Source organism: Pteronotus mesoamericanus, unplaced genomic scaffold (genome assembly GCF_021234165.1).
Source record: "Pteronotus mesoamericanus isolate MK-2021 breed Mesoamerican mustached bat unplaced genomic scaffold, CSHL_Meso_final contig_164, whole genome shotgun sequence".
NCBI classification, from domain to species: Eukaryota; Metazoa; Chordata; class Mammalia; order Chiroptera; family Mormoopidae; genus Pteronotus; species Pteronotus mesoamericanus.
Genome location: NW_026555065.1, coordinates 7,214,825 through 7,235,108, shown reverse-complemented (window position 1 = coordinate 7,235,108; position 20,284 = coordinate 7,214,825). Strand labels below are relative to the sequence as shown.

Sequence of the window (20,284 nt, the reverse complement as noted above, 5' to 3'; positions counted from 1 at the left end):
GTAATAGCTTTCTTAGACTAAGAGTAGGAAGGTATAGTAAGAGCAAATGGAAACGAGGGATCTTTCTTGGGTGACAGAAATGTTCCACAACTAGATTGTGATGGTGGTTATACAACTCTATACATTTACTAAAAATCATTGAATTATTCATTTTAAAAAGGGTAAATTTTATGATATATAAATTAAACCTCAATTTTTAAGATGGTAGAGAAAATAAGGATGATGTATTCTTTGCTGGATCCTTAAAAACGTTGGGTCTTAGTCACGAGGTCACAAAATGTCAGACCTCTAAGGCACCCATAGCTCAGTGCACCCCTGAGTTATATACCTGGAGCTCACCTGGAGAGAGTGAGGCCCTCAGAGGGAAGAGGAGGAAAGCCAATTGCTCAGAGCCACTTACATAATTAATGGTGGGGCTGGGATCTGAACCCAGGCCTCTTGATTACTTGTGTGTGCACCCTTCCGTTTATCTTCATTGTTTTGCTTCATGCAAACTCCCAGGGCATTAACTATCCAGATAATAAACTATGTTCACAATCAGGTGTGCCTACATCACAGATCAATATGTTTTTAGAAGATATAGCATATTGGATAACCCATGCTTCAGTTATTCTCTGCTTCTATTAGTGGTTGTGTATTTCACAAGCACATGTCTTCTTGTCTTCCCAGTATTTGTTTCTGCATGAGATGTATGCAGAACTGACTGAAGATATACTTTCCTGACCCTGAAGATTCATAGATGAGTTTTTTAGGAACTGAAATCAATTCTAAAAGGTTTGCTGCTTCAGTACAACCAACACAAACATCCTAATTCAGACTTAGCCACAGGGGCTTATCTTCCTAATAGAAATGTAAAATAGATCTTTATTTGCTACAAAATTAAAATGTGATCCAATTATGCAGAATATGAAGGAACTTGTTGAATTACCCCCCCCCCCCAAAAAGTCACACACACTAATTTAAAACAATGATACCACAGCCTTAATTATCACAGGCTTTACTACTGCAGCTTTCAAACAGTACTGGGATAAGATGGTGCACAGCCATGCCTAAGATAAAACATGCATAGAAAAACAGGACTCCGTTTAAACAAACAAATGAGAAAGTTAAGAATTTTAACCGACTTTTTAGAGAAAAATTGACCACCTTGAAATTATTAGTAAGCTTTAAGCATCGACCAATGTCATGGACTTATGTGTCTCCCTAAAACTCATATGTTGAAGCCCTGGTCCCCTAAGTAATGATATTAGAAGTGAGGTCTTTGGGAGGTAATTAGGTTTAAGTGAGGTTGTGAGGGTGGAGGAAAAAGACGGCCGTCCAACTGCAAGCCAGGAAGAGGGCCTTCACCAGAACAAATCGGCCAGCACCTCGGTCTGGACTTCTCAGCCTCCAGAACCAGTCTATGGTATTTTATTACTACAGCGCAAACTAAGCAACCAAATATTTATTTTATAGTTATGTAGGTGTCTGTACAGTTCATTGCAGTGATCAAGGTTAAGTGGTTACACAATATTCCTTTCTCAGGAACTCGATCAGGGGTTAGTTATTCATGTGCATTAAAATATGTGAGAAAATATTTAGCCTTCCTAAATCTGCATGTTGCAAGGGGCTATTCTTGCAGTGACTTACTTATACATTTATAGCCTATCTCCCAATGCTTTCGCCTTGGCATAAAATGAAAATTAAAATAGAACTGCATATTTAGCTCAACTTCCCTGTCATAGAACCAGTCCTTAACTTTCTAAAATGTATGACTTTAGCCTCAAAACGATGCCTATCTCCAAACTGCTTCACTTTGCAGTCATCTGTATACACAGGGGCCAACTGGACAGGTGCTCCCAGGATACTGACGGTTCTGCAGGAGGCAGGTGTCTCCTCCTCAGAACACATGGGAAAATAGGCAGTTAATGAGGAAGAGAAGAGCTTTGCTGACCAGTATGTGTGGAAGCTCAGAATTTAAATATACCGATGACCTCACACTCCCAGAAGGCTCTGAACTGCCCCTGGGGATCAAACTCGTCTAGCCAGTCTGTCTTTCTCAAGCAACAAAGCTCAACACTCTCCCCCTGAAGGACCCAGGTGATAGCTAAAGTAGGAAGAAAAGTTCCCAACCTGAAGTCAGTCATTTTGCAGGAGGGCCTGTCCAAATCCAAAACCAGAGGATCTTTGGGTAAGAAACAAATAATTCCATTTCAAGTCACAGAGATTAAACTCCTATCTGTTATAATAGGCAGAAATAAAATAACCTCAAACTGCACGACCTCTAAATTATCAAATCCCATATATGCCCTAATTTGTCAAATGACTCAGTTTACCTAATCTGTGAACAAGACAGAACCAGGAAGTATGTGAGGTAGGCTCAAGCTATGAATACCTTTGTCTTAAAAAAAGAGAACTATATAAATTGAATAAAATGAAACGACCCGAAAGCTTGATCGATAAAGAAAAATTACACCACCCTAAGACAACTAGGTTTGTGGACATAAATATCGCCAATGACCCATTTCCATTCAGGATCCTTATACATCCATAAAACTCTGCAAGCTGACACAGGGCCCTTTAAAATCTAACCAAGTCTACGCTTCTTCACCGAGAGCCGTAACCCTCTTCCTGCTTCTCTGCACAGAAAGGCCGTGACCCTCCGCTTTCACTGGCTCTTGGGATGGTGGCCAATGTGAGAGAAGTCAAGTTGGAGAACTCCCCGCGGTGGTTCTCAGGTAACCAGCTGGTTAGATTTCATCTTGTGTGGGGTTAGCTTTGCCTCGCCAGGCAAAGGAGGCACTTGGCCTGGGTTTAGAATGATTTCTGTTTTGGTTATTCCAGGGCTCAATTCTAAACAGCCCAAATAAAGGCTCCGCTGTCCTGAAGGGCACCTTTCAAGAGAAACAAAAATAGGACGCTCGCTTAACAAAAGGGGACTGTTTGGCCACCAACGTCCGAACGGGGTCTGACCTTAGAACTGGAAGGGCTTTCTGCAAAGTTAAAAAGGCGGAGAAGAAAACAGCAGCAAGAAAAGAATCATTACAGAATCACCCACTTCAAACCTTCCTTCCCTCTCAGAAGTGCCAAGGGATAAAATATAAACCTCTCTGAAGAAAACTCCAGCCAGAGCTCAGCTTTCAGGTTTTAGAAGACACTGGCATCCCAAGGCCTCCCCAACTGTCGGATTAAACACACACAAAACAGTTCCGTGCCCAGTTTCCCCCAAACCATAAAACACAGGCTTTCATTTTAATCTATTTATCACACTGTGGGTGCGGGTCTCTACACAGAGATAACACGCATAATTCATATGACATATTCGTGGAAGATCTACAGGCAAAGTACTTAAGAGCTCACTGAAAACAATGAGGAGCTTGGCTACCGCCTCAGAAGGCGGAGGGAGGCCCTTCCAACAGGCAAAGACCTCTCCTGTCATACCCACTCCAGTAAGAGACACATTCGGCCTCCCAGGAAATGAGTTGTTTTACATCAACAGGTCTCCCTAACTATACAACCCTCCTCTAGCCCCTCTGTGGGCTGCAACATCATCAGCTTCTTTCCAGGACCTCCAGAGGCTACTGCACATGGGAAAGCCCTTTGAAACAGAAACGCACACTGGCAATCCCACTCTCACCATACTCAACACCATCATCCACCTGCCAGCAAACACTTGTGCATTTTTTTCATCTCTTCCTCATCAACTTAAAAAAAAAAAAAAAAAGTAAAAGAAAAAGAAATCTTTCATTTAGTTTCCCATGGCTAGAGCCATCCTTTGAAGATGGGACACCCTTTCTCAAGACCTTCTTTCAACTTCCCCTCCCAGGAAGCTCTTCCCCCAGGGCGAGGTGGAGACCTCTCCACAGCTACTATACTTCCCAGTGCTCCCAGCCTTGAGGTTCTGCCAATTGTGAGGCAGATTCCCTTTAGACACAGGATAAATCAATGCTGGACTGTGTACAAAGTTAAAAAAAAAAAACAAAAAAGGGGCAGCAACTCTTCAATCATAAATTAGGCAGGTTGAGAAGGACACCATCATCAATGCAGACACAACTGCAAGGCAACCGGAAGCAGCAGCAGCGTGTGTTAGAGCCCCACTCGGAATTTAAAGGCATCCTTGGTTTCTTATGCCGTGAGTAGTACAGTATGTCCAGGTCTAAAGTCAGTTTTATGAGATAGTTTTCTGTCGCTACACCAATCCCATCCCCTTTACTTTCTCAACCACACGCACTTGGACCCTAGGCTTTTTTTCCTCCTGATATCACTTCAAAATCCAGGAACATGACCTGGTGTAAAAAGTTCACCTTCCAATTCCCTGTCAAAAATGCTGCTCCACAGTGTCCCCGGCCCAGCTGTCCCTCCTGAGCTCTACACTCTTGTTAAAATACATTTCTCCCTGATTCCACAGATAACATACTAACATGCTCCCCGCCAGACCCACATCTCCAACAGCCCATCACACACTTGCCAGGCACCCCCAACTCCCCTCCCCAAATGGAACCCATGCCTTCTCCCCTCTTCTCACTCCACACTGAGGCATTCCAACCAGCACTGCCTACGTCACACCCTGCCAATTCCACCTTCTGGGAGATTCGACCTCAGCGCCCACCTCCCTGCTGGTTCAAGGCCCAGCCTGCAGTACTCTCTCCAGAATTCCAAAACGCTTCTCTTAGCCTGACCTCTGCCTACTTCCTCCCATGTCACCCCCCTAATCCCCACCAAGGTACTCCATGCTTAGGCTAAGCTACCTACTCCCCATTTTGCCAAAAACTAAGCAAAGGTACCCACTTCAGTGACCTTTCCCTGACTCCTCATGAAGTGCTTCCCCCTCTTCTGTGTGTTATGTATTTTGTAAGTACCTCTATTATAGCACTCTTCACATATTTTGAAATTACAAGTTCATTTGTCTTTCCTGTCCATCGGCTCCCTTAATTCAACTTTGTATCTCCACTGAATAACATGGGACCTGGCACACAGTGAGTTCTCAATAAATACTTGGTGGATCAGTGAAAGGGGGTGATATATAGCATCACCTTTAAACATCTGAAACTTTCAATGAATATTAGATTTTCTTGCCTCACCCCGTTTTCCCTCAGCTGTCTGGTCTTGCACGTATTGACTGTAAACCGTCCTCACCACCATCCCCAGGGCATTCACTGAATGCTCCAGTGAGAGAGGGAGGTGTGGGACAGAAGGCTCAAGACAACCTGCAACACTGCCCTGAAGGAACTGATACCAGTGGGAAGATAAACACGGCTGAAGCAGCAAAATGTGAATCCAGTAAGGACTGTAACTAATGAGCGGTAAAACCAGACTACGTCTGCTACCAAGGAAATACTAATGGAAGAGACCAATTAACAAAGGGATGTTGTCAATCACCATAATAGTTTTCATTATAACATTTTATTAGACCCAATATGATATTGATACTTTTCACTGAGGTTTGCAATCAAATCTCACCACTAAATACATTCTTAATCCAGACGCCAGGCATTGATGGAAGCTGTGTACTCTCTCCTCAAACGTTCGTGGAGCTTAAAATTGCCCTTGTTGACCTGAGATAAGGGGAGTGCACACTTGTTTATGAAGCAAATTTACTTTCAGTATTTTGGTCGTCAGGGCAGCGTTACATATGTGAAAGTTACATATATTCTAAACTATATAACGTCTCCACGTAGGTATTCCTGAGGTTCTGGCCTACCAGGCAGTGGTGCTGCAGAAGCAAAACCCTCCCATGTGAGCAAGGAAGAGAGAGAGGCTCCCAGGAAAACCCCTCCTGGACGGCACTGCAGGAAACACGGACGGAGTCCTGAAGGCAGCCACCCAGACTGGAGATGAACCAGGGAAGCCTCCAGCATTTCCCTGGACATGCCATCCGGATGGCTGGAAACTCATGGTCGATGACTTCCAAGTGACCCCCTGCTGCCAGTGCTCCTGGGGGGTAAACGGATAAAATCCCTGGAACCAACTCAAAGTGTGATACATCCTGGGACGTTTTAATTTGTAGGAGCAGCCCCATTTGATGCTTTCTTACATCCCATTTCTGTTCTTAGGGTTAGCTGATGACCTAAGGCATAGAAGTACGCTTCTATCTTTCTATTGCAAAAAGAAGTTGTTTGGCCAACGCCCTTCCTTAGGAGACAAATGACAAAATAACATGACCATAGTTCCCTGGCCCTTAACACTTCTCAAATTTACGAAATATCGGTAATGAGAATTCTCAGACACAGTAATGAGGATGAAATGGTTGAACCAAATGCACAAAGCCTTGTTTTTAAACCCTTGCCTTGATGACACTATTGCCTTGGCCTGCCATAGCTGATACATATCCAAATCCAGACTAGTCAGCTTGTTAAAAGGCCACACAAGGCAAGCATTTTCATAATGGTAATACATCTTCTTCTTGATCTGCCTGACTGGCACAATAAGCCTGTGTTCCTAAGTGTGTCCATATATCTACGTGAATGTGTGTACATATGTATATACACATTTATATTTAAATATATACACAGTCACTTTTTCATAGAACAAGGGTTTACTTTCATTTATTGACTGTTCAATATCATGGGATTGGGGCTTCTCAGCCAGAGTCTGTTTCTTAAAGACCAGCCACTCTAAGTCTCTCTGTGTGTGTGTGTGTGTGTGTGTGTGTGTCCCACACTATCACAATACAAATTAGGCAAAATATATGCTTAATGGTGTTATTCACTTTACAATGGCACTACTATTATAGCATTACTCTATTCACATTATTATTGCATATTAGAATCAGCTTCCAACATGTCTGAATGAAGAAATAAAACAACTCGATCATAGTGCCAATTAGTTCTGTAACAGTCATGGAGTATATCAAAACTAAAGCATTTTCACAGCATCACAAAGATAGGATTCAGCTCTTGGCCCACCTCCTCTAGCTTGCTATGCTTCTACCCCTGCTATACGTTGACCTATCCTAGGCTAATTACAAGTTAAATCAATAAAAACCCCTTAGCAAATTCTCTAAGAAAGGATATTATAATTCATCGGCACACCCTTACCTTGTGCGAACATTATTTTCCTGAGTTTACCCAATACCATTGTATACCAATAACCACTCTCTCTCATGCTGCTCTCTCATCAGCTCAAATACTGTAACAGCCGAGCAATTTTAAGCAGGTTGTAAGACTCTGAGAGTATTACTTGCAAAGTGCATGTAAATTATTAGATTACATTACAAGTGAAAGACTCAGCAGTGGGTCACCATAGTGGAGCATTAATGCAGAACAAGTTGAATGGAACCCATACAGACAAGCTTCTCCAACATGATTTTTTGGCAGTAAGGAAAAAGTAAGTAAAAGGGTAGTGAGGGCAAAGAACGATGGGCCGCTGCAAGATGAGGTGTAGAACACGCGAGCACAGTGGGGAGGAGGGAGCTCCCATCGCCTCAGCGGCCAGTGGGGGCAGCCAGCAGGTACCACAGGAATAGTGGGGGCAGGATGGAAAGGAGCAGCCAGACATGGGCCCTCCGCAGGCTCAGCTCAAGGTGTGGGATGTAACTTCAGGGAAGTCAACAAGTGGTTCATGGGGTGGAACTTAAATGATCTATCCTCACTTGGCAGGGTGCACCCCATGGCAGCTGAGCTGAGAGACTGGGACAGGATGCAGTTCAGGAAAGGAAACCGTCAGTAAAAGGAAAGGCTTCAGGACTCCAGTGCCCTGGAACTCCTGCTTCCTTCATGGAGCAACAAATCAGAACCAAGGAAGAATGCTCCAAGCAAAGGGAGTTGAAGACCTGAGGAGGATACAGAGAGAAGTGGCTAGAGGGACCCACTGCTCCTGTATGTGCTCCACCATCGCCACCATGTGCTCCCCATCACCACTGTGTGCTCTACCAACACCATGTGCTCCACCAACACCAGTCACTGAAGCCGCACTTTATGTGTACCAGGCATCCTGCCAGGTGCTGCAATATGCAGAACTCAACAAGCCCCTCACCCACCTTGGGAAGTCAGCACCATCATTATTCCATTTCCAGGTGATTAAAGAAAGAGACTGAGTGGTTAATAAACTTACCTAAGGTCACACAGCTCATACACAGCACACCTGGACCTCTGGCCTAGGTCTGCCTCATTCACGGCAGGCTTGTAACAACCATGTATGCTGCCTCCAACACGTCCAGCCTTGGTCTGAACTGCTCAAGACTGGAACAGGCCTGATCCTGCCACTGAGAAGAGGCTTGGTAGATCCAAGAGAAACAGAAATGTGACAAACAAGGGTAGCTGGGTCCAAACCTAAGGCCCAGTTGGAAAAATAAGCACGTAGAAGCTGCCCTTGCAGATCTGGGAAGTGTAGAGATGCAAACAGCTCTGTAGGGCAATGTGGGAGAGGTTATCTGCACAGTTAGTGAGCACCTACTTTTGCAAAGTACTGTGCATGAATAAAATAATCATCCCTGGTGCCGGTTTCCTGTAGGTGACCACACTCCTACCTAGGAAATAAAACTTTAAGAGAGTGTAGAGGAACCTGGCAAAGGAAGCAGTTACATGTTGGTTGAACCAGGAAGGCCCACATGACTGACTACTGTAAAAGACGGGGTTAGGGTAACTGGGGGAGGGGAAGGGTATGTCCCATCTGAAGCTAAAATTATTGTAGGCTTTCAGTAGAAAAAGAGATTGGGACATAATAAGGGAGACTGGGTGGGGAGAGGAGGAAGGGTAAAGTCACACAGGAGGAAAAGGCGGGAAATGGCCAAGCCCAAGGAACACTTAGAGGATAATCATCCGAAGTGCCTGGTCAAAGGTGACCCAGACAGTAGGGTCCATTGAGAAATGCCACCATCAGAATGTAAAATCTGGGAAGGCAGGGCTCTGACCTCGTTTGCTGCTTTTTTCCCCAGAGCCTAGCCCAGTACCTGGCCGACAGAAGGTGCGCAGCAAATATTTGCTGAATAAAAAAACGCCACCCTCTTGCTTTTACACAATGACATCAACTCCAAGCAAAGGGGATCCCAGAATTTAAATTCTAAGCCAGTCTATGCAGAAGGATGCCGAAATGTAATAGGATATTAATGAGCATGTGCTCAAGGTAGCACAGAGGTACCATATGATTACAAACAGTATTTACCTTATTCTCCCTCTCCCACCTCCTCCCTGAAATCATAATGAGAACACCTGGAGTTCAACATCAGACTGGGGAAACCCTCCGTCCCCTCCTCCTTCCCACCGCCAGGCCTTCAGCCTCCTGCCCAGGAGAGGGCTTTTCAAACTGCAGGAATAGCCCGGGCACAGACCGTAAGATCAATTTGGTGGTTCATGATTTGTATTTTGTCTTTAAATAATAGAGAAAAAATAGCAGGGTATCACAGGCAAAGCTTAAATATTTTATGTGAAAAACTTATTGTGATTGTGTTTATGTGTGTGTACTGGCTCACAATGTGCTATGTTTCCTTACTGTAGGTTACAGGAGAAACACTTGAAAGACATCGATTGCCCTAGAGGGGCAAGAAATTCCAATACTGGGACACTCTTTTGCATATTCAAGTTGAACAACCCCTGTCCTCCCGGCTGAATGTGACTATCAGAAGTATTGCTCGTTAGGCCAGTAAACTTGGCCCATCTGGAAACATCGGAAAATTCAGCACAACATGCTAAGTTCAGAAGGAGTTCCTTCAAGGCATCCCCAGTTTCAAAACACACCAACAACGTTTTTTGAAAAAAATTGTATTTTCTAGTTACAAGAGTAATACATGCATACTGCAGGAAACTTTGAAATACAGAAGAGCATAAAAAAAAAAAAGAAACTCATAGACAATCCCACCATCTAGAGAAGACCACTTTACAATTTCATCATTTAGGTATATGTTGGTCCATGCTAAGATTGTGTTGGTCCACACATATATTGTATGGAAGGACACAAACACACACCATAGTTTTTACAAAGAATATATCTTTCTGTGCACAATGCGATGGAAGCTGTGACTTTTCACTAAGCAGTAGATCATAAACATTTTCCCATTAAGAACTATTTTTCTAGTACAAGATGATTTTTACTGGCTATGTAGTATTCCATTTGCAGACTTGCTCTTGAGCATGCCATAAAAGACACAACCTTAAACTGTATGCTTTGAGAAAAGAAGACTGCTGCTGAGACACATCCTCCCCCTTCCAGTGGTATTTTTAAAAAACAGCAATTACTGACAATGTTCCACTATTGATGAATAGCCAAAATACCTTGCACTTACTTTCATATATATCCACTACCTAATGCTGGATTAACTTATGTGCATCTTAATATCCTCAGGGGGTTCTCCTGGGAGGCAGGAACTTGATTTTGTACCATGCGGGAACTTCTGAGCATCCTGGCACAGCACACAAGTGGAAGAAACTATTTTAGGCAAGGAAGTGGAAGACAAGTGTCCCAGTCACAGCCTTGCTACGTACGTACTAGGAATGGGATCTCACACACATTATTAGATCTCTGAGTAGCAGCTTAAACATGAGACTAGGCCAGATGATTCGTAGGCCTCTTCTGGCTCTACCAGGCTTTATTCTCATGAAGCATGAGAAGTGGCAGCATCATATATCTGTATCTGTATCTATTACCTATACATCACATACAGAGGGTATGCACCTCATGTCTAACACACATACCCCAAGCTCAATATCAGAGTGCGAGCTTTAGAAATTTCAAGAGCCCTTTCAGAGTAGCATCAGTTCTCTTACTGATTTTCTGCAGGGCCTCAAGGAAGCTGTAGAACCTCACTCATCTTCAACCTTCATGCTTGACACTGTGAAATTTTACATCTTCTGGGTTGACAGCCCGGTCTAGAGAAACTGTCCACTTTCTGCATAAAGGTGTTCATCAGAAGTGGTTCATGAGGGCCAGAAACGGTGAAGTGCACCTCTGGCAGCTTCACACTTGTCATCATCAGTCAGATAACATGACCACTGAAAGGAGAATCATTTTTGATTATCGAAGTATTTCATTTGCCTCTGCTTTCCCAATGCTTCATTACCTGGACAATTGAGAGTTATGGGCAGTTCACCGCCCCAGTTGCCCCGTCCTCCCAGACATAATATCCCCATCACACAAATGTCCCTAGGAGTACATGCTATATTGTTACTATAGCCTTCTCAACCATCCGCTGGTTTTATAGCTGGACAGTGAAAACGAAAAGCAATGCAGTTTACTGAAGAGTTTTTAGACTTGCTAAATATATCCTTGTTTCTTCTGTGATTTGTATGGTGACAGTCCATTAACTTCTATCAGTGACTCCTCCCCATGACTGGCATCGATGGTATGGGGTGATAGAAGCCTCTTTGCTTCTGGAAGGGCAGAATCACATTTGGTTGTCTTTTCTCCATCTGTGTCCACCTCTTCAGGTTTCTTTAAACCTAAGTGGAACAGTCAATAAACATGTCCCCTGATTTCCTTAACACACTAGGAATTAACAAATCATCGTGCCCTTCAGACCTGTTCTGCTTCTGTTTCTCCAAGTATTCCCTTACCTGCCTTTGTCAACGGGCATTCTCAACAAGTTCATCGTAACTTCTCAAAGTGTCAACTTTTCCTCTTTTCCTCGCCCTTGTTAAAGATAATTTAAAATGAGAAAGGCACAGCCCCAGCCATTTCAGATTCAAAGCTAATTTCATTTTCTTTTGCAGAGAAGTCTCTTTTCCCGCTACAGAGGCCCTTCCTTCCTTCGCAGCCCCCACTCCCCAGCCCCAATGATCTCTGTATGCACTACTCCGTCCCCCACTTCACCATTCTTATCTTTTCCCGCACATACTTCACCCAGCGAAACACACTTTAGCTTGTGGTTCTCCTTCCTTCACGCCACTTCTGAGAGAAATGTCTGTGTCTGGAGATTGTAAAGTCACCTTCAGGAAAGAGGCATACGGTGGCTGTCAATTAATCAGGATAAGATAGAAAAAATTACATCGTGTGCAGCTTTGCTTCTCGGTACATGCATTTATACTCTGGGGATCAAGAGGATTTCTCCCAATACAACCTAGAATTCATATTTATGCCTTTTGTTTGGCTATAACTAACTCTCTACCTAGCACACAGTTAACATTCTGGATTATTTAAAACAGTGATTACCATACCTCATTATAAATTTAAGCGTTGGTCCCTCATTGGTCCCCCATTCTGCTTCACCTCTATCCTTTGCAACCTGCCTGTTTATCCTTGGTGGCATTTTTTGCTTATAAAATAAGTCAAACGATTTCATATTCTGTAATTTTTATTTCCACATCCAGTGTGACATATAGATTTTAAGCCACTTTATTTTCCCCCATTAAGCACAGACCCAGATGCCACCATTCTCATCACAGACGCAGTGCCATCAACTTTCAGAGTGTCATTTATACACAATTTTATTTCTTCTTACTTCTTTCACATACGCCTACCACTTACGTACAGCAACTTCACTACATTCATATTTCATAAACTTCATCAGTATTCAGCCAATTCCTCCCCCGAAGTAAGCTAGGTATTTTTAACAGTGTGCTGTCTCTTTTACAGGCTTGAGGATCCCAGGGTAAGTGGCACCCTTCCTTCTACCCCAAAGAGTTCCCTCTATTATGGTCTGTTCATGGTTCTAGGAACTTCCTGATAATTTCAAAACTTTGAGGTAGTTCGTAATCAACACTCCAATGCCCAATCACATCGCTGGAGACGATTCGGGGCTGGGAGACAATACATCCTCTACACCACAATTGTTCCTACTCATTTCTGGCCTCTTACTAAGCTTCAGGGAAAACAGCGTTGGGATAGCAACGACCTGGGGCAGCCCGGAGTCCTTCAGCCCTTTCAAGGATGTGGGACACCTGTACTCTCAGCTCTGAGGGGATACTGTGAAGGGCACCCCGGCTGGCCCCCAGGGCCTCAGTTCTGTGGACAAGATAATCACCAGGAAACCACAGCACCACGCACTCTTCACTGTGCCACAGCATGTAATGTGATAAGACAGTCTGCAATAATGACATGTCAGTTAAGGCCATAAACATCTGTGAGGAAGAAAAAAAACAATGTTCTCTCAGCTCAGGGAATTGTTACCTGTAATTCCTTTTACCATTAGCATGTGAAAACCAGAGCAAAAAGTGAGCCTGCCTAAACCATGAGCTCTGGCACATGCATTCCTCATCACGCCCCATCCCCTTCTTTTAAGCATCTCTTTAGACAATCTTATTGATCTTTTACTACAAACGCAAAGAAATAAATAAATAATTGGATGTCACAAAAGAACACCAAGACTCCCAAGCTGAATTCCCAACACTACCACATCAAAGATATCAAAAGATAACTGCAGACCATCATCAACTTGAGTGGGACGGCACTGGGAAAGTAAGTCAGCCTCTGCAGTGCGGTACCAGGGATGCTCTCGTACTAGTGCAGGGAATAAAGCTTTGGAAAAGGGTTTCTTGTGCACGCAAGGGCGGGCAGGAATCAGGGAATCTACGTGTTCTTTATTGATATTCTTGCAAGTGTTCCTTCTAACCCCTGAGTTTCCTAACTTTCCAGATTTATGAACCCTTTACCAAAGAGACCCCTTGAACATACCTAAGCAAAAGGCAACATTAGCTGGCATTCCTATCTACCATCACACAGAGGAATAGTCACAAAATGCTATGATACTACAGTACGTAACACTTGTGAATACAAGAGCCTTCCTGAATATTTGAAAGTGCTTTTACGTCCTCTGCAATTCTAGGGAAAGAATTAATGTCTATAGACTTGGGATGAAATTTTCCCATAAAGTAAAAACCTCAATTAACCAGAACCAAATAATTGAAGTGAATTCCTATTTCGCTACTTGCAACTGAGAGAACAAGGGGGGCAAATAACAAAGCATACCGCTATCGAGGATAAAAAAAAAAAAATTCCAAGATGAGATCAAGATAGATGTAGTTCAATCTCTGACATATCTTCATTTATAGTGCTATAATGTATAACCAGAATTCATCTTCGGAACAGCAGCCTTGTGGCACCATAAGATCCTCAACCTCAAAGAGTCAGTTACATCCTCAATTTTCTTTTAGGGTAGAAAAAGGGATCAGCACATTTAATAAAATCTATTCAATAGGAAAAAGATCGAAAAATTCCAGTTAATCTGTTTGCAAAGGAAAAAAATTAATCAGTAATACCTTGGTACTCTTATAGAAAAACCATGCTTTACTGCATATTAATCAACACTCGAACACTGATTATGTAAAGAGTTTTTTTGAAACATTAATTCAAAATTATTCAATTTTATTTTCCCTAACATACAGCTTAATAAGATGGGTGAAAAAATTTAACAGCTCATTTCCAAACCAACACTTCCCATCATGTATGAGATTTAAAAAAAATAAAAAATGTTAAAACAAAACATTTTTTTTAAATGACAGGGGAAAGAGAGAGAGGGAGAAAGAGAAAGAGCCTGTTCCTAAATTCTCAGCAGGGAAGACAGTCTTCATGTTCAGAAAGGCATTCCACATTCTCCGTGAGTGGCCTAGAATCTGAAGGTCTTTCAAAGCAGACTCTTCTCGCTCTGGAGGAATTTACTGCTAATCTGGGATGAATGGGTCAGGAATCTCCTTGAGGCAATGGTTGATGTCCACCTCAAGGAAGACAAAGAGGGTGTGTCACAGGAGACATCAGATGAGGAGAGCTGTGTTCTCTATAAAAAATTTTTGGCATGCGGGGCAGTCCCATTATGACTCTTTCCCTAGACACCTGAAATGCAGTTACGTATTTTGCTTCCACAGACGCTGTACTACGTATTGAAGCTAAGAAGCACAACTGCTCCAGCAGACTTGGAAGATGGAGGGAAAAAAAGGGAACACTCAGGAAAAGCAGCATGGGCTGTAGAGAACACAGCACGTGCACAGAATCTGCAGTGACATCCAGTTCAGTCTGTCCTTCCAACATCACTCCATCGCTTCCTCGAGGCAAAAATAAGAGAACTGTCTCCCCAAAATGGGAGGAAAACACGCATTTTAACTCAGAAGTGACAGAGTGTGGCTCAAGGAGAACCCATGGGCTTGTTTCAATGTATTCCAAAGGTCAGCGCTGGTGGACAGGGCCCAGTTTGCTTCCCAAAGTGATTCAGTTGTCACCAAAACTCCTCAGAACATTTTCATCTGGAGGCAAAGCTATCGCACTGACCCTCCCTGCATCCCCCTTGGGAGTCTAGTATGGAACCAGCACCTCTACTGCCTGGAAAACACAAGATTAAGGGGCTCGTGGTTAGAGGGCTTATTTCAGTATCCGAAATAGAGACTTTTTTCTTTTAAAGCCAACGGCTCCTTATAATGCCGGCAGGCTTTGGGAAATTCCAGCAGGTGACTAACATAAAAAGATTCTGCTATAAATGATTTTAGCCACTGAGGATCTGACTTCTGGATTAATAATTCAATTCTTTTTAAGAAATGAGAGGGAAGCAACAGAAAAGGTTATCATAAATATCATCAAATGCATTTTTCTAAAATTATTCTATTACATTTTTAGAGGGTATAATTATGAATGTTTTTATGAGCGATTTACCGGAAAATTAAAGTCTCTTAGTTTAAAAAATAATTATTCCATCCCTCTGGCAAAGGATTTTATCCCAGCCAGCATCTCTTTTAAGCTATGGGGCATCATTTGTTCACTGTGGAGAGCTGTGCCCATGTAAGAAAAGTTGATCTGAGAATCAATCTCTAGAAAGGGTACTAAATTGCCAGAAAGTGAATCAGCTAAGACTGAAGGGGGGGAGCGGAGGCAAAACACTTTCAAAGTCAAAGACTTGTGTGGTTCTAGAATTCCTCAGGGCTACAAGTAAACTACAGGCCTTGTTAACTGATTTTAAATCAATTTAAACTGAGCTTCCAGGGGGTTCGATCTCAACCCAACTGAGCTTTTCAGCGTTAATCCCATCTTTTGGTTTCGATTTTTCCCTTAGGTTGGCCTGCCCTAAAAGCATTCAACCTTCAGCACTGGCGTTCCAAACCAGCTGTGTGGCACACAGCCCTGTGAGGATAACTTCAGTGAAGTAAAATATGTAAGCTTCTGGCATGCATATAATAACGAGATTCTGGAAAAGGGTTCTTAACAACAGTTATGTCACAATGCTCATGGCTCCCTGAAGTCCCTGAAAGCCTTGTTAAATTAAAGATTTGCTGTGGTTTTTTTCTGCTTCATTCTTACTTCCCATGTTGCCTCTTGCCTTTCTTTTTTTTTTCCCCTTTCATTGTGTTGTAAAGATGGAACTGAATGACACCAGCCACCATTAATGCCACCTAGAAAACAGAACAGTTCTTTTTTTAAACTGCAACCATTCCCTGCCCAGTTTTTAGGAGAGAGAGGGGTTGTCTTTCAGATTATAAAGTCACACATCAGACCTTGGAAGCTCAGGCACAAACCATACACAGTCAATTCACACGTGGATTCTCAGAAGTTTGGAATTTAGCAACAGCTTTACATCTACCTAGGTAACGTCTCATGAGGTCACCTCAATGTCATGAGAATCCAGACCACAATCCCTGTGGCCTTAAAACAGTGTCTGGCTGGATGCTAATCCTGCAACCTCTCAGGAAAGCATCTCCCAAATCAGAAAGGTTCCCACTTCACCCAATGCCAAGAACTCCACTCAACCTTCCTTGAGATTGAAAATGCTCATTATAAGGTGATGATGTTTACTTTTCCTTTGAGTTGTGTGTCTTTATGTTTTAAGTATTAAAAAGGTGTAATCACTTAGGGTGTAGATTAATTTCTTTCCGATATTGTAATTTATGCAACATTAATACAGGATGCCAGCTCCAATTTTCTTGCTGCTTACGCTCTGGGAGCCGACTTGCATATTCTGCCAACTCCATTACATCATCTGAAAACCCAAACATTTCCCATTTTCAAATCACTCTCTCATCTACCAAGCATACTTACACATCCTCTCTTTTTCTCCCTAGCTCACACACGTAGATTGGTACCCATGAGGAGCAGACGCTACATCTGAGGTTAAAGCTTGCAAATGCACATAATTTCTGGAAGCTGTTACTACTGCTGTGTTAGCTAAAGGATGCCTCCATCTCTGACCTTCCTTTTTCCATTCAGACTGTTATATAACCTAGTGCCTGCGTGCAGGATGTGAGTTGAGTGTTTGGGCCTTACCTCCTCACCCTCTCATGAAATCTTCTGAGGGATAGACAAGGGGTTGGTTCAGAGAAGAGTGGGGGGTAGCCCTCTAGGGGACAAGGGGATATGGGTCAGCAGGTCAGCTGTTCAAGATGCAGGCCTCCTCATGTTGTCCCTCTCTCCTTTTTCCTGAGCTAGGGGCTGGTGGTACTGAATGCCAGTTATATAATTTGCAAGAACAGCAAGTTACGGATTTGCTAGTCGGTTCTGCAGCCTGCCACCCTGATCTCTTGCAGGAACACCTTCTGGCAAGAATGACACCTGAAGATGCTAATAACAAACTGGGGGGGGGGGGGGGGGGGGCGGGGGCAGGTTAAGACACAGAGGAGTGGCAGCTCAAACCAGAAATTATTGTGGCTTCCTAAATAATATATCCTCCTTTCCGGGGGAGGGGGGGGGAAGCCTCAGAAACACATGAAGGGGATTTTCTCCAGTGTTTCTGATTAACCCTGTTACATAACCCGCTCGCATTCCAAATCCACCGTCTCAGGGTCTAAATATACTCTTTGCAGCCAAGAGCTCTCCACACACGAACTCACTGAGCCAGCGTCAGGTCCGGGCCCCTGGGCCCCCAGGCCCCCAGCCCTGATCCCGCTCCCTTCAGTCCCGGCCCTCGCTGCCCCCACCCCTCCCGCTCAAAGCGCGGTTCGGTGCGTTCACTCTTTCGAAATCGCCTTTAATTAAATGTTTTTCGCGTGTGTCATCCTGATGGCTTTTAACTGTACTCAAATTCCGTGAATGGGAAAGCGCCGGGACAGGGGGTGTGGCTAAGGTGGGGGTTGGAGGGGGGAGAATACTGTAAAACAGCCAGCACATGATCAGCCATATTCCAACCTCCAACTCTAACATCGAAAGGAAGGGAGCGGCTCCCGGGGTCCCCAGTCGCCTCTCCCCAGCCCTCCCCAGTCGCCGCCAGAAGCCGAGTGGCAAGAGAAGGGGGCACGCTGGGCCAGTGCTCAGGCCAGGACTGGAGATCCTCTCTGTCCCCAGCCCTGGGCTGCTCGCGCGAGCCCGCTTCCTCCGGAGTGACAGGCGTGATTTATACATTATTTACAAAAGTAATTAAAGCAATAGCTTCCTCCCATTCTTTGCAAACTCCAGGCGCATTCAAATAAATAATTATCCCAACCCCAAGAAAAACCCCACATCATGTTCCGACACCTTTAAGAAAGAGGGAGTGAGTGAGCTTTCCCGAACACTCTACTTTAATTGGGAAAAAGCAAGGAGGGGACAATGGAGTCCCCCCCACCACACACACACACACACACACACACACACACACACTCACACACACTCACACACACCCAGAATGAAGTGTAAAAATCGCCCGGGGCGGTGGGGAACATCGCTGGCACTATTCAACCAGCACTCAACTTGCACTGACCATTCCCAGGTTCTTGCCGAAACCCTTGAAACCTCACCGAGGGAAGGATTCCCAGGGCAGAAATAAGTTTTGGTGCCTTTCAAGCTTTCTTTTAGTGCTTGTTTGCCTTTGCAGACGCTCGCTACGAAGGCGCGTGGAGCGCCCCACAGGACCGCCGCCCCCCGCGCGCTGGCGCGCACACGCCTCTCCGCCAGCCCCGGCGCGGGGCTTCGAACCTCGCGTCTGCAAACTTGCGCATCTGCCCTCGCCGCGCCCGCCAGACAACTTAGCGAAATCCTCGCGCACCCGCAGCCCACTCCCTCCAGCCCCCTTCCAAATCCCCAGCCCACCGCCGTGCTCGAGAGGAGGGTCTCACGTCGTCCCTAGATCCAGGGGCGCCCCCTCTCCACCCCCGGGGCTTCCCTGGTCGCTCACTTCTCCCGCCCCCTTTAGCTCTGTGGGGGATCGAAAACAACGCGTTTCGGGCCGCCGGGGCCGAAACTGTCAAGAGGAGAAAAGGTAAAAGCGGAGGAAGGTGGCCATAAACAGATTTTTTTTTTCCTTCTTAAAAGGACACTGCCGCTTTAAAAGTTTCTTTCCCGGGCCCCCACTCTCCGGTTCTCCGTATTTTGGGGGAGCGTATTTCATTTCGGCAACGCAGCTTTCCTCCTCTGTTTGCAGAAAAATCAAAGCCAGGGGGTGAGCCCGCCGGCTGTCAAGCCTCCTGCCGCCTCCCCCGCCCCCCTCTTCTCCAGCAAACCGAGAACGTGCAGCAAAAGTTTGCAACATTTCTGGGGGGCCGTAGGGGGAGGGGGGAGGGGTGCTCCGAGCTCGGGGTGCCGCTGCAGGCTCGCCGCGGCCCCGGACCCCGCGCCCCGGGCGCCAGCTCCCGGCCGCCCCCCGCTCCGCACCCCAGCTCCCGCCGCCCCCTCCTCAGCCCCTCTCGCAGCCTCCTACCTCTGCTGGTGCTGGAATAGCTCTGTCTGCGCACCGGGGCGGGCGGCTCGCTCTTGCGGGCGGATTCCTGGTTCAGCGGGGTCTCCCTGGAGCCGGCGGCCGCGTCCGCGCCGCTGCTGCCCGGCTCGCTGGCGGCGGGGTCGGGGGCTGCTGGAGCTGACTCCATGTTTTTTCCCAATGTAGAGATCGCTGGAGATGGCGAGCTCCGAGACTCCCTCTATCTTCTGTTTTCAGAGCAACTCTATGGTACCAAAAAAAAAAAAAAAAAAAAAAAAAAAAGGGCGAAGGAGACCGGGGAGAGCAGGAGGGAGAGAGCAGGCGGCGGCGGGCGGGCGAGGGAGAGCGCGAGGGAGCGCGCGGAGTGTGTCTGGGTGGACGCGTGTGTGCGCCGGAGAGGGGATGGGAGGCGGGTCTGGCCACAGGCAGCGCTAGCGAGAGCCTCTCCAGCCGGCCCCCACACCCACATTCCCCACCCTCCAGACCCCAGACCGCGAGCCACGGACTGGCTGCCAATTTTGGGAGGTGGGGAAAAGAGGAGAGGAGGAGGGAGAACCTCTCGTGCCCCAACCTTCCCCTCTCCCCAGTCCAGGGACAGAAATTAGGATTGGGGAGATGATTCTGTGCCTACTTCTGAGAGTCTCTCGGGAGCAGAGCTCGTCCCCATCCGCATCAGCCTGGGAAGAGACAGATCCGATTATCCACGTTGGGGGACCGAGGGTAGCTTCCTGCTGTCCAGCCCAGCCCAGACCAGGACTGAGAAACTTAAAAGGAATTAGACGTGGACTTGACACCCCAAGGAATGCGAAGGACGGGAGGACCAGGCACTTCTGAGTTTGGGATGCGACGTCCAGT

The 20,284-nt window shown here is 45.4% G+C and overlaps 1 protein-coding gene across 3 annotated transcripts in view; it reads right to left on the bottom strand.

Moving 5' to 3' along the window:
• RORA (RAR related orphan receptor A) overlaps positions 1 to 19,685 on the bottom strand; it is a 697,868-nt gene extending 678,183 nt beyond the window's left edge. For 2 of the 3 annotated variants that reach the window (XM_054565335.1, XM_054565337.1), the window contains exon 1: positions 19,433 to 19,684. In XM_054565335.1, the coding sequence (XP_054421310.1) occupies positions 19,433 to 19,598 (166 nt within the window). In that variant the 5' untranslated portion in view covers positions 19,599 to 19,684. Of the gene's footprint in view, positions 1 to 19,432 lie in introns of all 3 variants that reach the window. The other variant, XM_054565336.1, reaches the window with a different exon arrangement.
• Positions 19,686 to 20,284: the final 599 nt, after the last annotated feature.